This window comes from Lutra lutra, chromosome 9 (genome assembly GCF_902655055.1).
Source record: "Lutra lutra chromosome 9, mLutLut1.2, whole genome shotgun sequence".
NCBI classification, from domain to species: domain Eukaryota; kingdom Metazoa; phylum Chordata; class Mammalia; order Carnivora; family Mustelidae; genus Lutra; species Lutra lutra.
In genome coordinates, this window is record NC_062286.1 from 21,856,812 (window position 1) to 21,873,007 (window position 16,196).

Consider the following 16,196-nt stretch of genomic DNA (forward strand, 5'->3'; position numbering starts at 1 on the left):
CCTTTAATCATTGGCTCTGATGGAAGCCACTTCTCAGGCCTGTGTTCTGCTATGTCTCATTCTTGCAGATCTCATTCTTTCCAGAGTCAGGACAGCCAGAGTGCTTAAAGGAGATGAGCCTGGAGCCAAAGAGTGGCGGTCGAGTTCAGAGGCGTTCTGCCAAGATAGCTGTATACCACCTGCAGGAGCTGGCTTCTGCTGAACTGGCCAAGGAATGGCCCAAGAGGAAGGTGCTTCAGGATTTGGTACCTGATGACCGGAAGGTAAAGTAGAGACTTTAAGTATTAATGTCGAACCGTGTCTGCTTCTGTGCTCACTGTGTATGGAAAACTGAATGCGCTGGAGTGCACGATAAATGATATTTTGCTTCTTTATTCTTAGAGATGGAACATGAGTGTTTGGATTCTTTTTTTTTTTTTTAGATTTTATTTATTTATTTGAGAGAGAGACAGTGAGAGAGAACATGAGCGAGGAGAAGGTCAGAGGGAGAAGCAGACTCCCCATGGAGCTGGGAGCCCGATGTGGGACTCGATCCCAGGACCCCGGGATCATGACCTGAGCCGAAGGCAGTCGTCCAACCAACTGAGCCACCCAGGCGTCCTGAGTGTTTGGATTCTTGTGGGTCCTAGAGAGACAGTCTGTTTCAGAAGTTCCTTAAGGAACCTTCTTAATTTTGGACTACTTCCAGAGGGAATTGGCATTTCCAGATTAGTTTTTTGCCTAGTTGTTGCCCAGTGTGTTTCCACTTTGTTAGTTTGTATGTAGTGGTTTATATTTAGTTTAGATAAATGCTTGCAACTTGCTTTTCTGGCCACAGGAGAGCCCTTCCTACGCTGTTTTCCAAATGGAAGCTTATATAAAACATCAGTATGTAAAATAACGGACAGCAGAGTCGCTCTGAATAACCACGGGGTAGTGAACCAAAGCCTTGTCTACTTGGCCTTCTTCTTGATACTTTTATCATTCCCTCCATGGTCGCAAGCGTATTTCTGCGGGGTACAGAACCCAGCTTGGAAGCCTTTGGTTTAAAATAGATTGTAGACCAGAGGAACATTATTTGGCCAAGAGGAGACAAGGGGTATATGACTCATGTGAGTAGTCATGGGAAGGACTTGGGAGGATCTACAGTGAGGATTGAGATTAGAGCTAAGGACCTATTACTTTCCTGTATGGACAAGAATAGTTTAGATTCGGCTCAGGGCTTTGACTCATGTGAGAAGAACGTCATATGTTAAAAGAAAATGGGTCAAATCCTAGAAGTTAATACCTCTTACTTGGCCTAAAAATCAGTCCTACACGTGTCCCAGGAGTAGGGTCCTGTTTTTGAATATCAGAGCATCCTTTCTTGTTTTAGACTTACTGCTGCTTTCTTCCTGTCACAGGCTAAAGTATATGGTTATCTAAATTCAGTTTAAATGTGGATTTTGTACAGTGGTGTGTGTATGGTGATATTGTAGACCATCTGGTTTCACTGTGCGTGGTCCGCAGAAGGAGAGGGTAAAGCAGGCTCCCCGCTGAGCAGGGAGCCCGATGTGGGTCTCAATCCCAGGGCTCTGGGATCACGACCTACGCCGAAGACAGACGCTTAACTGAGCCACCCAAGTGTCTCATTCCAGTGTTTCCTGATACAAATACAAGCAGTGTTGTCTAGGAAGAACTCTTGTGTTTTCCTTTACTCTCACATCAACTGCACGCTTAACAAACTTCTGACAACAGGTGTGGGGTTTTTTCCCACACAGACCAATTTTCTAACACCACCTGGGTGTCCCTCAGATAATTCAGGTCTGACATTATCTACCTGGAGTTAGCGTCAGATCCTACAAGTTAGGGGCTCCGTCCCCCACAGAACTGCTCTGATTTCAGATGCCAGTCACAAGTCTCAGGTTGCTACCTATGTGTCTGACTGGTTTGGCTATAAATCAGGGTTCCCATAACCCCATCCTTGGTTTCGATAATTTGCTAGAATGGCTCACAGAACTGGGGAAACACATTTACTGGTTTGTTATAAAGTATATAATAAAAACCTACAGATGAATGATAAGTTGAAGAAATAAATAGAGTGAGGTCTGGAAGAGTCCCAGGAGGAGGAGAAGGAGCCCTGTGGAGTTGGGGGTACACCACCACCTTGGCAAATATATATTTATACGCTAATCAATCTAGAAGCTCTCTGAACCCCATAATTTTGGGATTTTGGGGATTTTTATGGAGGTTTTATCCCATAGGCATGATTGATTAACTCCATTTCTAGCTACTTTCCCTCTCCAGAGGGGAATGGATCTGAAAGTTCCAAGCTTCAAGTCATGGCTTGGTCCTTTCTGGTGACTAGCTCCCACCCAGGAGCCTACGGAAAATTGCCTCCTTAGAACAAAAGATACTCCTGTCACCAGAATGTTCCAAGGAATTATGAGCTCTGTGAAATACTCGTATTACTCAGGAACTTTGGAGTTTTAGGACCTCTCTGTCAGGAACCAGGGTCGAAGACTAAGTGCTGACAGGAACTGAGTGCAGAGACCAAGATACATTTTTTATTATTTCACAAATTATATATTCCATTTTGAAAAACCTTTTTATTTGGGAATAATTTTAGACTTGCAGAGCTATTGCAAAATTAGTACAGAGTTCCCATATGTTCTTTACCTGGCTTCTTCTAATGCCAATTCCTTACATAACGAATGACATAGTATCCGATCAGGATTCCATCATAGGACACCATCAGGATCTCCATTTAATTCTCTTTACTGTCTCCTTAGTGTCCTCTCATCTGTTACAATTCTGGCTTTTTTTGGCGGGGGGGTCTTTTGTGCTCTTGACTCTTTTCAAGAGGATGGGCTGGTTATTTGTAGAATATCCCCAGTATGGATTTGTGTAGTCTTTTCCCGAGATTAGATTGAGGGTCATATGTTTTTGTGAAGAATACCACTAAAGCAGTGTTGGCCCTTCTCAGTGCACTGTATCAGGAGGGTTATGATATTGGAATGTCTTTTTACTGATTATAACTTTGATCACTTGATGAGGGTGTGTGCTCAAGTTTTTCTCCAAGGCAAAATTACAGTTTTCCCCCTTATAATTAGTGAATATTTTGTGTGGGGATTTACACTATGCAACTGCCCTTCTCTAACCATACTTCTGCCAACTTAACATAGTATCCGTCACTGTAACAATTATGGTTGTTTGCCTAATGATGTTTAGTGTTCCCATTGTTTCTTCTGCAGTTATTAATTGGAATTCTGTGAGAAAGATACGTCCTTTTCTTCTGTTACTCTGTTTATATCAGTATGGACTCAAGGATATTTTATTATAGCATCATAGTATGGTGCTGTTATTGTTGGTCATTTTGTGGCTCAAATCATCTCAGAGTTGGCCATCAAGAGCACTTCCAAGTGGGCCCCTGTGTCTTTTGGACATGCCTCTATCATTTTTTTTTGAGTACTTCTTAAATTTTTGATACCATGAGATGCTGTAGGGTCATCTCATATACTCCCTGCCCTAGCCATGGAATCAACCATTTCTCCAAGGAATGCTGATTTCTTTTATTGAAGAATATATTTAAAAACCAAGATTTGAATGCTAGGTGTATTTATGCCTGCCGGGGTGTCAATGCTTCTGGGCCTTCTTGGTGGATAGAGCTAAAGTTACATGAGAGAGAGAGAGTGTGTATGTGTGTGTGTATCCATGGGGGCATATGTCTGTGCATATCCATATATGTGTATATTCATGGGTGCATACACACACTCTGTGTTTTTTTTTTTTTTTCTTTTTTAGATTTCGTTTATCCATTTATTTAAAAGAGGGAGTGAAAGAGCGGGTGAAGTGGGGAAGGGCAGAGAGAGTGACAGGCAGACTCCACACTGAGTGCGGAGCTCAAGATCACGACCTGAGCTGAAATTAAGAGTCGGATGCTTAACTGACTGCACCACCCAGGCCCACTCTCTCTCGTGTTCATTTCTCTGTCTGTCTGTATGCATATTGAAGGCCATGATACCTTCAATTCCAGTCCAACACCACAAGTTTCATTCTTGCCTTCCTCTGTGCTTATTTGTAACTCCTTTCTCCAACAGTGAGAGACCTGGCTCTCATTGTGTACAATATATTTACTTATTTGCCTAATTCTAGTTTAATACAGTTTTACAGTTGTTAACCTACACCCCTGTAAAAACAGATTTGCTAATTAGAGAACAGTAGTCGTTACAGTTCTTTTCATCTTTGGCCTCACCCTATATAATCGGAGTCCTATTTTATAGTTACTTAGATTGTCCCCCCCTCCCCGTTAGGTTTCTCATTTGTAATCATTAGGTTCATATGTTACTCTAATTACACTTTGGGTCCCCCTACATCTTGTTTAATTGAAACTAGTCATCTATCTTGGGGGTATGGGAAACATTACCATAGTTCTAAAAGTCAGACCTGTATTAAAGTCTTCTTAGAGAAGGGCCACTGCCCTCTTCCCAGTTCCCAGTTCCTAGAACCCTTTTATTTCCATCCTGTTCCCACCCTGCTCCCCACAAAGGAAAACACACTCAGTAGTTTCTGGTTTGTCCTTCTTATATTTTTATGGAATGGATGGCCAGATGAGGCGTATTTTCTTATATTCTTTTCTTTCTTACATAAGTACTTTTCTGTACTTTGCTTTATTTCCCTTAAAAGTATATCCTGGAATGGGGCGCCTGGGTGGCTCAGCGGGTTAAAGCCTCTGCCTTCGGCTCAGGTCATGATCTCAGGGTCCTGGGATCGAGCCCCACATCGGGCTCTCTGCTCAGCGGGGAGCCTGCTTCCCTTCCTCTCTCTGCCTGCCTGTGATCTCTGTCTGTCAAATAAATAAATAAAATCTTTAAAAAAAAAAAAAAGTATATCCTGGAACTCACTCCGTATGTGTTCATTGAGATTATTCTCATTTTTTTATAGCCGCATAAATATGATAGTTTATTATATGAATATAGTAGCTTATATAAATATTCTGCTATCACTATAAAAGGATTTTAGATGGACCCATATATACTAGCTGCATATATATAAAGCCAGTTCTGTGCTCTGATTCCTTTTATAGATTTCCCAGAGTTTCTTACTGCCTCTTACCTCTATGGGCTTTGGTTCTGTTTTTCTGTCTCAGTATCTGTTTCAGATACTTACATTTTTCAAGCAGGAGGATCGTTTACTTCCTGGAAATATAGCTATTACCTGTGGTGAACTTTCTAAGAACTGTCTCTCCAGGTGCTAGCTGTCTCCTTTCTGGAAACTACAGTTGTTCTTGTAAGAAGAGACTAAGTTGTGTCAAAGCACATGGAGCAAGTGTGAGGAATAGTTAATTCTACTTGGGCGGTAGAAGGAAAGATTGTGTGTTCCATCCCCAGAGTTCTCTCACATCTTTGTTTCAGGTCGAACCTCAGTGTTTTTGTTTGAATTTTTGAAATACCAAAAATTGGGGCGCTTGGGTGGCTCAGTTGGTTAAGCGTCTGCCTTTCGCTCAGGTCATGATCCCAGGGTCTGGGGATAGAGTCCTGCTTTGATCCCAAGGAGCCTGCTTCTTCCTCTTTCCTCTGTGCCTCCCCCTGCTTGTGCTCTCTCTTGCTATCTCTTTCGCTATCTCTGTCTCTCTCTCAAATAAATAAATAAATAAAATCTTAAAAAAAAAATTAACATATCATATGGTTTCACTTATTTGTGGAGCATAACAAATAGCATGGAGGACAAGGGGAGATGGAGAGGAGAAGGGAGTTGAGGGAAATTGGAAGGGGAGGTGAACCATGAGAGACTATGGACTCTGAAAAACGATCTGAGAATTTTGAAGGGGTGGGGGGTGGGAGGTTGGGGGCACCAGGTGGTGGGTATTGTAGAGGGCACGGATTGCATGAAGCACTGGGTGTGGTGCAAAAATAATGAATACTGTTATGCTGAAAAAAAAATAATAAAGTGCAAAATGTCAAAAAAAAAAATTAACATGACACCTTTGAAGAAGAAGGAGAAATGCAGAGGGGCAGGGAAAAAAACATTAAAACTGCTCAAAATTCCACCACGTAGAGACGACTACTGGTAACATGTTCATTTATAGCCTTTTAGCCTTTTCCCCAGCTACATATATTTCTACTGAATGTATTATATATGTGTGTATATATGTGTACCCTGTAAGTATACGTGTGATAAGTACATTTTATATATAGTACATATTTGTATCCCTTTTTTGTAACAAGTGTTTTAACTGTATAAATGCTCTGTCACTAGCTTTTTCAAACTATAGATGAAATGTTATATCTGAAAGGCTCCTGCCCTCTGTTAAAAATCAGACTATCCTAACATTAAACAATAGACAGCTATACTTACCAGTTTCAGGTAAATTTGTATTTCACGGTCTCACATACTATAATTTTTTTTTGCATATGAACGTATGCTTGTTGAACTCCAGAATTAAATAACCTGAAGCATTGGGTGTGAAACTTGGGTATTTTGGTTGGAAGTTGGATTCCTCCAATAAATGTTTCTTGTCTTGTAGTTAAAATATACTCGCCCTGGGCTACCTACCTTCAGCCAGGAAGTCCTACACAAATGGAAGTCAGATATCAAGAAATATCATCGCATTCAGTGCCCTAACCAGGTGGTTCTTTCTCATTCATTTCTTCAGTAAATGTTTATCAAACTGCTGTTACAGTTATTTATTCATCATGACAAAGTACCTGAACCTCAGTGGCTTAAAACATCAATTATTGGATTTGTTCAGAATTCTGTAAATCAGTAATTCTGCTGGGGCTCAGAGAACATTCTCCTGTTGTACATGGCATCAGCTGGGATCACGTGTGGGTTATATTTAGCTGCAAGCTGGGACGGGACCTGAGTGTCTAAGATGGCTCCCGTGCAGCTAATTCAGCTGGGAGCTCGGCTGTCCCCATGGCCTCTCTCCATCAGGGTGTAGCGGGTTACCAGCAGGGTGCATGGCAACTGACTTCTCAGAGTATCCCAAGAACATGAAGGTAGAAGCTGAAGATCTCTTAACGCCTAGCTTCAGAATTTGTTCTGCATCATTTCCATGACATTCTGTTGGTCAAAGGACTCACAGGGTTCATCCAGATTCAGAGGGAGGGTAAGTGGACTCCACTTCTCACAGGGAAGAGTGGCAGAGAATTTCCAGACATCTTTAATCTACCACAGAGCCATATATGCTCATATATGTTCCTATCCTTCCCTAAGTAAGGAGCAGACAACAAGAAATATGAGACACATTTGTACTGAAGAAAGCAGATTAAAACAAAAACAAAACAAAACGAACTGTGCATTTTTGTTTCTCTAAGTGTTAAAGAAAAAGTACCAGAGAAGAGAGTATCTAAAGCTTTTCTGAACAGCTTGTTCACCATTTTTTTTTTTTTAAACCTTTCCTTGTTTGTTTTTTTTTTCTCTTTGCTTTTGTGGCTTGCTTGTTTGTGGATTCTTTTCCTGTTTGGTTTGCAATGCGATTTATTGGGCTTCTTCCACATGTAGGGTTGGTCAGTGTAAACGAGCAGGTGGCTAAGAGAAGGACGAGGTTTCGTATAGTCTTATATTATTTCTTCTTCTCTTTTGCAGGGTTGTGAGGCTGTCTACAGTAGTGTATCAGGCCTTAAAGCTCACCTGGGCTCTTGTACCTTGGTTTGTAACTTTCTCAACAATTTATCTTAACATGACCTCTAAAGTAGTCTGATAACGGAAGAGAATTCAGTTTAGGTGAACAGCTAGTTGTCCTGTTAGCTGTTATCTTCAGAGGCTGGTTTAGCTTTTTATGTCCTAAAGATTCTTGGTCTATGACTGGATGGGATGCCAGCATATGTCCAAGATACAGAAAAAGCCAACATAACCTTAAATCTTATCAATTAAAGTATTTGGAAGAAAATATTACTAATTTTGAGTCTCTACCAAGGATTTAACTTCTTCCACCTGAGCCTCTCCTGCCTTGGGCCTGGCCCGTCTTATTGGGCCTTAAACTTTCTAGAATCAATTTACCTGTGCTTATCTGGCTTGGTGAAGAGCCTCTAATCCCATCTGAATTGTACTGGCCTCTGGGGACGAGAAGTAGACTCTATCCCTGGGTGTCAAGCAGACAGCTGTTCACCTCACTGAATCTTTTCTGTGTTGACCCAGGTGCCATACAACCCACAGCTACGGGGACTGCTGCCACTTAGTGTCTGAGTCCTTAAACTGGGCATTATGGATAATACTTCTCTAATTTTGGATGTCCAAGGCACTCTTTGGAGCAGTGGATTATAGTGGGAAGAATTATATACATTGGTGCCTCTGGCGAACTTCAGAAGTTTGATCATTTGGGAAGAGGAACCAAGAGAACCTGGAAATGAAATGACAGAAACAAGGGAAGATAGAAAAAAGTGTGACGTGTTCTATAATACGAGTAGGAGAACTTCAGGTTGTGTTGAGGGGGTGGGAAGATTATGTGTAGAGTTATATTAGGCTAGATTTGTAATGGTGACAGTCTGCTCAATCTGGTTTTCCTAAATATATTGCTGTTTGGATTTTCTTCCTTCCTACCTTTGCGGCAGTAAAATCCCCTTTTTGCATCTCTAATGATCCCTATACATGACCCAGGTATGTGTTCCTGAATTTACCAGTAATTTCCTTTTCTTTCTCTCTTGAAAACAGGGAAACTTTGTGGCTGGAAAATACAAGTGTCTTCTGTGTCAAAAAGAATTTGTGTCAGAGAGTGGTGTCAAGTATCATATCAACTCTGTCCACGCCGAGGTGAGGTCCCTGCTTTCCCACCATGTTTTTGTAGTCCTGTGGAACCCATACATATGCCCCAAGAAAGGTGGATTTTGTGCATTTTTATGGGCTAGGACTGTCGTAAAGTAACTCAAAAGTGGTTACCAGAGATGAAGTTAAAATACTTTGTAAAATTACGTGCATAATTGTATTTTTCTTTGAAAGCATTTCTTTGAAAGCATATCCCTGAACTCTTCTGATTCTTTTAAATTCAGTGAAATCAGGCACTTGGGCACCAGGCTGAATTTACACCTTTGGAATTCTTGTTTTATAGCCATCTCTGTACTTCTGTTTTTTATTCTAATGTCTTTGAGCAACCTGTTTTTAATGTTGTTTCAGATGCTGCAAAGAAACAACTATAAAGGGCATTAGTGAGACAACTGGAGAAATTGGAATATGGACTTGATTAAATAATAGTAATGAGGCAATATTCATGTTCCCAAATGTGATCACTGTATTGTAGTTGTACAGGAGAAAGCCCTTGTTCTTAGGCAGATTTGTGCTGAAGTTGTGAGGGATGAAATAAATCTGCAGATAATTTGCAGATGGTTCAGCAAAAGGAAGAAAAGCAGGAAGAAAGGGAAGAGAAGTTAATCCTAGTACAAATCTAGGGTTCATTGAACTCTTGCCACTTTTCTTAAGGTTTGTAAATTTCCAAAACTAAAGAATCAGTTCTGTACTAAAATGCTTTAAGGTTCAGAAAGTCAAGAGTTTTCTCTTAGGCCAACTTTTTAGTAATACAGGTGAATAGAGAAATTGTTTCCTGCATAATTAAATACCTGTATTGCAGAAGTTAAAGGAGTTAAGTGTGCATTCTCTTGGAATATCAATTATCAAAGGATCAAACTTCTGAAGTTTACTACAGAAACTGTTGTTGCCTGATAAGGAAAAAGAGCGAGCACCTTTAGCTGTTCTCTGGCCTCACATTCTTAACAATGTGGGCTGTAGTTAGTGTCACCAAATATGGTCCCTTTTGTTTTATAGGTTTAAGCTTTGTGAGTCTCTTTGCATATCTGAGATTTCTTCCGGAAGGCAGTCATATCTTTTTTTATAATAATAGTGTACTTATGATTTCATATTTTAGGAATTACTTAAAAGATAAATGATCTTCTGACAAAATCTGGCCTTTATGTAGTTAATCTGTTTCTTCAGTTTCTTCTTAAGAAGTTGGGGCCAACAAATTTCACTTGGTTTGGGGCTTGTTCCTTGAGTGTTACTTTGATGATTTGTACCTGTATTTATGAATTATATGGGGTGGTAAAACATTTTTACTCTCTTCCTCCCTCTTGGCCTCACATTTTCTTATACTACTTTTTTTTTAAACAGAAATTTTCAAATACATGAAAATGGACAGAATAGTATAATGAATAGCCTTAGCAGACATCACTGAATGGCCAGTCTTGTTTTCCTTTATAATCACACCCACTTTTCTTGTCCCTTAAAGGCTTATTTTATTTTATTTTTTTTAAAGATTTTATTTATTTATTTGACAGAGAGAGATCACAAGTAGGCAGAGAGGCAGGCAGAGAGAGAGGGGGAAGCAGGCTCCCTGTTGAGCAGAGAGCCCGATATGGGGCTCGATCCCAGGACCCTGGGATCATGACCAGAGCTGAAGGCAGAGGCTTTAACTGACTGAGCCACCCAGGTGCCCCTAAAGGCTTATTTTAAAGCAAATTCTACATCCGTGTCAATTGTTACTGCTTCTTTTGATGTTGTGTCTGAAATGTAAGGACTTTTAAAAATCATCATTACACCTAAAAAATTAGCAGTGGTTCTTGAGTATTATATACCCAGTCATTATTTAAATTATTTAAATTCGCTGATTGCCTCATGATTTTTTTCAGAGTTGGCTTGTTCAAATCAGGAGCAAGGAAAAAAAAAAGGTCCATATACTGTTGTTTTTTTTTTTTTTTTCTTTTTTTGCATGTTTTAATCCAGAGTGCTACCCAGTAGAAATGTAATTTGAGTCTTGTATGTAATTTAAGATTTTCTGGTAACCACATCTTAAAAATATAAAGAAAACAGGTGAAATTAATTTATTTAATTTAACCCAGTATACCTAAAATACTATCTTTTGAACATGTAGTCAATACAAAAGTATTAATGAGATACTTCACAGTTTTTCATACTAAGCCTTTGGAATTTAATGTGTATTTTTTATACTGAAAGCATATCTCAATTTGGATTAATCATTTTTCAAGAGCTTAGTAGCCATGTGTGGCTAGTGACTATGTCATTGGACACCGTAGGTTTAGAAGTTTTCCCTTTCCTCTGAAGAAGCGGTCATTTGTCACATATGTTTACACACCTTTTGGGTTTTGCTGATTGCATTTCTGTGGTGGTGGTCCTCTCTCAGATATTTCCTATAAATTGGTAGTTAGATCTAGAAGACTGATCAGATCACTTGGTTTCAGTTGAAATTCATTTCCTTCCATCCCCTCCCTTCCTTCCTTCCTCTCTTCCTTCCTTCCACAAGAATGTTTCACAATTGGATTCCATGTTCCTCAACTCTTAATTTTTTAAACTGAGTCTCAGAGAGGTTAAGTAATTTCCCCATGGTCATAGAGCTAGAAACAGTTGGGATTTGCACCTAGGCAGTCTGGCTGCAAAGTTCATACCCTTAACCACCATACTACCATGAAATAAAAATCTCCTATGGCCCAGTGCTTTCTAGCTCATGAGATTTTTCTAAAGGAGATAAATGAGTGGGATGATGCTAAATGAACAGACTTTGTAGATCACTTACTGAAGTCTCCCAAATCATGTCTTAGATAGTAAATGCTTGTAATGACTACTCTGTATTGAATTTCTCCAGTTCAAAGTACAGAGTTATAAGTTTTGGTTCCTATCTGTTTCCTTCTTAATGCCTGCTGCCCTAACCATGCCTTTTAGAAATTCTTCCCACACCCAGGGGAAGTTGAGTTGGCAGACTGTTGATTTCAGCTCAGGTCATGATCTTGGGGTTGTGGGATCAAGTCCTGTGTTGGGCTCCACGCTCGGCAGGGGGTCCACTTGGGATTCTCTCTTGCCCTCTGCCCTACCCCCTCCTCATGCTCTCTTTGTCTTTCAAATAAATCTTCAAAAAAAAAAAAAAAAAGTAAAGAATGTCTTCCCACACTCATTCTTTGTGCTCGCTACTGTGTATTGACTGGATGGTTTTTCCATTTTGCCTCTGTAGGATTGGTTCGTTGTAAACCCGACGACAACCAAAAGCTTTGAAAAGCTAATGAAGATAAAGCAGCGGCAGCAGGAAGAAGAAAAGCGGAGGCAGCAGCACAGGAGCAGAAGGTCTCTGCGAAGGCTGCAGCAGCCTGGCATCGAGCTTCCCGAGGCAGAGCTGAGTCTTAGAGTAGGGAAAGATCAGAGGAGGAGTAATGAGGAATTGCTAGTGTCGGCCTCCTGTAAGGAACCGGAGCAGGAGCCTGTGCCGGCACAGTTCCAGAAAGCAAAGCCCCCAAAGACTAACCATAAACGAGGAAGGAAGTAGGCAGGCAGTGCAAAAGCTCCTAGGAGAGTGGACGTGATGCTGTTGTCATGGGGACCTGTGCTGGGAGGACTGAGTCATGGGGGCTGAGTGAGGAGAAATGTCCTTTTCCAGCTGTTTGTGTAAGGCTGTGACTTTCTCAGCTCCTTCCTCCTGTGTAAATTTCACTGTTCTCCCTATTTATTCACTTTGGCCCCACCCCCATCCCCACCCCTTTTGGGTAGGTTTTCCTGCTATTCCTCATTGGAGTCCTCTTGTTTTTCTCTTCTCTTGCCCAAAGAGCTCCCTCTTAAGGTTAACTGTGGGCCCCTCTTGCCCTCTACAAAACTGAGAAACCCGTTTGGTTGTCCTTTTCCTTCCTGGGCTATAGAATGTTCTTGGACTCTCCACTGATTAAGTAGTCATTCCATCATCTCGCTTATAAAACAATTCCAAATTAATTTTTTAAAATCATACTGACTTCTCATTTTGTATTTGTGATATAACAATCCTAGAAGCTAGAACTGTTGTCACTCATGTCATAAGCTTATCCTGTCTCCTCGGGAAACAGATTTTATGGAGGCTGTTTGTTCTCTCAATATGGTTTTAGGATTGAAAGTAAGAAAATGGATTTAGGATGAAAAAGCTAGAACCTCTCTACACTGGTTTTCCTGGGAAATGTTTCGTTTGTCCCAAGTAGCAGTGACTGACTGACTAGACCCACAAGCATGAAAAGCAACCCAAACATTAACATGTCCCAAACGTGAAAATGATTGGAAAGAAGGAAGTAGAAGAAGCAATAAGTACTGCCTTGACTTTCTTGGGGCTTGAGGCCTCATTAGTTGTTATGATCAGTGCCCTCTGGAAGCTTGTTTTTCTCCCCCCGTTTTAAGGATTGAGAAATAATCACATTGCACTTGACGTTTTGACACAGAACCCTAGTGTTCCCGGTAATGCCACTAAGATTGGCAGCCAAGGTACACATTCCTTCTCCCCTGGACTTGACCTCACTTGTTACTCTACATTGTAAGTCTTCATTTCTCCCTTTAGCCAATCTCTGTCTCTTGGGAGTTTTCTGAGAATATTGTCGTTTGTCCTCTTTTATATGTGGAGTTCTATCCTCTTTATATCTTGAGACTTTGACACTAGAGGTGGATATTTATCTGATGTTGGAAAGATAAATTCCTTTACTGTACCTCACGCCTACCTGATAAAAAATGTCTGGTGGGCTACTTTTCTTTAAGGCTGGCTTTCTCTGGAGCATTGCTTAGAACAGCTCTGTTGCTGTGTTTCTAGATTCTCTGCCCCCTTTCCACAAATACTGGTCTTCTATATTCTTGCCAATTTTTGTGGCACATGCCACCTAAAGAGCAAAGACCCCGAACCCTGATATGGATAAATACTACCTGTTCAAATTCTGAAAGGCTGTTACTACTCTTGAGGTCTGTGTTCTGTGCCGCTCCACATAGCTTTAAAATGTGGGCTTTTGTGAAGACCACTTTCAAACAAGGGAGCATTGAAACCAGATTTGGATACTGGCAGAATAGATAGTTTTGAAACAAGTCAAGGACGTGGTCTGTCCACTCTACATTTTCCTGGGCAGTTGCACCTTTAAAAACCCTTTTGGTAGATGAGGATTGTCAGGGAGGAGAAATGAAGAAGCTATATTAATTTCTGGTGAGTAAGACTTGGGGAATGTTGGGCAATGACAAAAGAAATAAATGACTGTCGGTTAGAATGATGTTTCCAGTTGTTCATTGACTTCGACCTGCTACTCGACTCCTTGCTGACACAGCGTATGGGGGTAAGACAATGGCTAGACAGGGGAGTGGGTTTGAAATAAGTACCAAATGCAGGGGTCGCGATAGTTTTTTAGCCCCTGAAATCTGCTGGTTAAAATGAGTAATTCGTTTGAGATTAAAGTGAATTAGTATAGAAAACTTGTCCAGTCTCATCCAAGGCCCTTGCAGGCACTTTAAAAAATTTTACCTTTCTGAGGCACACGGGTGGCTTAGTCCGTTAAGCGTCTGCCTTCAGCTCAGGTCATGATCTCAGGGTCCTGGGATCGAGCCCCGCAGGCTCTCTGCTCAGCGGGAAGCCTGCTTCCCCTCTCTCTCTGCCTGCTGCTCTGCCTACTTGTGATCTCTCTCTCCCTGTCAAATAAAATCTTAAATTTTTTTTTTTCCCTTTCTGAGGCCAGTTCTCAGCAGGACTCAGTAGAGAGTAGCCTCTTCATACCACTGAGTCTTTACATTTTTAAACCAAATTTATTGGGATAATATAAATTTGACAATACTGAGTATAGCCAGGTTGTGGAGAATGTGAACTCTCATGGACGGTTTGGAACGTAAATTTGGTACAATCAGTTTGGAAATGATTTGGCAGTATCTGGTCAAGCTGAAAATACGCCCTAAGACTTAGCGGTTTTACTCCTGGGTACATAACAGAAAAATCCTCTTGGTCAGCTGTACCAGGAGACATAAACAAAGAATGATACTGTGGTATGGTTTACAACACGTAGCAGAGACTACTAGCTGTCCACCAAAATCTGCTCTCACCTTGCAGTTATAGGGCTATAGGACAAGTGACTAGGCTATGTTTCCCAGCCCTCTAACCCCCTACCCTGTAGTGAAGGGGTAGCCAACCAGCTTCCCAGCTGTAGATCGTGAGGAAAGTGACATGTATCACATCCAGGCTAGACTTTTAAGATAGTGCATGTACCTCTATGTTTTCTTTCCTCTTCCTTGGCTGGATGCAGATAATAGAGTGTCTTTGGGGGGTGGCAGAGCACAAAATGGAAAATAGGTGATACCCTGAATCCCCCCATGAAGGACTAATTACCAACCAGGTACATCTGTCTGAAACTACTAAAGAGAAAAAAATAACTGTTATTTGAGGCATTATATGTTCTTGGGTGTCTTTGTTAGCCTACTCTAATACTAATCTAAATGTCCATCTGGAGAAGGGATAAGTTGTGATAGAGTCATCCGTTGGATTACTGTACAGCTTATAAAATTAACTAGGGCTGCTTGTATCATAAAGACATCTCAAAAATAATGTCTGGGAAAAGCAAGTTACAGTGGACATGAAGTGTGCCATTTTATATAAGGTTTAAACAAAAACCATGCCTCTATATTGTTTATGGGTGTATAAAAATATCTATTTCTATGCTACATAAGTATTTGTATTTAGTGTACATTATAGTTTAATATCACATTTACATATGCAGGAATGATAAACACCAAATTTAGGACAGTGCTTCTGGGATTCAGAGGGACTACAAGTGAATTAAGTTCTTATTTCTTAAGGTTGTAGGTAGTTTGTTCTGGTCTTCTATATTGTGTGTCTGAAATACTTCGTTTTAAAAATCGGTTCTCACAACTTAGGCTGCTCACCATCTTCTTAAAAGGGAACACTTTAGAAATTTCCCTTGTGCTTCATCCTTAACCCTTCATTTTCTCTTTACCCTTTAGTCTGCTCTTCTTTCTAGTCACTTCTATTTCAGCCACCCCAGTCTGAACCATCATCACCTCTTGGCTAGACCGTAATAGTTTCCTGATTGCTTCTTTCTGGTTTTTATTGGCTTGGATACTTGCCGCATAACAGCTGTATTGAGTTTTTAAAATTGTAAATCAGACCTCATTCACCTGCTAAAAGCCTGGTTTCTGGAGCCCTTAAAGTCACTTCCTCTTTATCCTCTAAGGCCTTCTGCTCCCACTGCTAACCCTTTTAGCCTCCTCTCCCTCTACTCCATTTCTTTTCTCTGACCATTCCCTAACGGTACTTTAGCCACATTAACCTTTTAGCTCCTGGAACCTACTAAGCCTCATTCCCGTCTTAGGACCTTTACCTTATTGTTCCCATTGCCCAGAGCGGCTTCTTCCCTGATTTTTGCAAGGTAGGCTTCATTGTATCATTTAGATCTTAACCTAAATTTCACCTTGGAGGTCTTTTCCATCTAAATGCACTCTCTGTAACATCACCCTGTTTCATCTTCTTC

At 40.7% G+C, this 16,196-nt stretch overlaps 1 protein-coding gene across 5 annotated transcripts in view; it reads left to right on the plus strand.

Moving 5' to 3' along the window:
* Nucleotides 1–13,934, plus strand: part of ZNF512 (zinc finger protein 512) — a 32,250-nt gene extending 18,316 nt beyond the window's left edge. For 4 of the 5 annotated variants that reach the window (XM_047744796.1, XM_047744799.1, XM_047744797.1 and 1 more), the window contains 5 exons: nt 69–263; nt 6,485–6,586; nt 7,549–7,611; nt 8,614–8,712; nt 11,912–13,934. In XM_047744796.1, coding sequence (XP_047600752.1) covers nt 69–263; nt 6,485–6,586; nt 7,549–7,611; nt 8,614–8,712; nt 11,912–12,220 — 768 coding nt within the window. In that variant the 3' untranslated portion in view covers nt 12,221–13,934. The remainder of the gene's footprint in view (nt 1–68; nt 264–6,484; nt 6,587–7,548; nt 7,612–8,613; nt 8,713–11,911) is intronic. The other variant, XM_047744798.1, reaches the window with a different exon arrangement.
* The last annotated feature ends 2,262 nt before the right edge of the window (nt 13,935–16,196 follow it).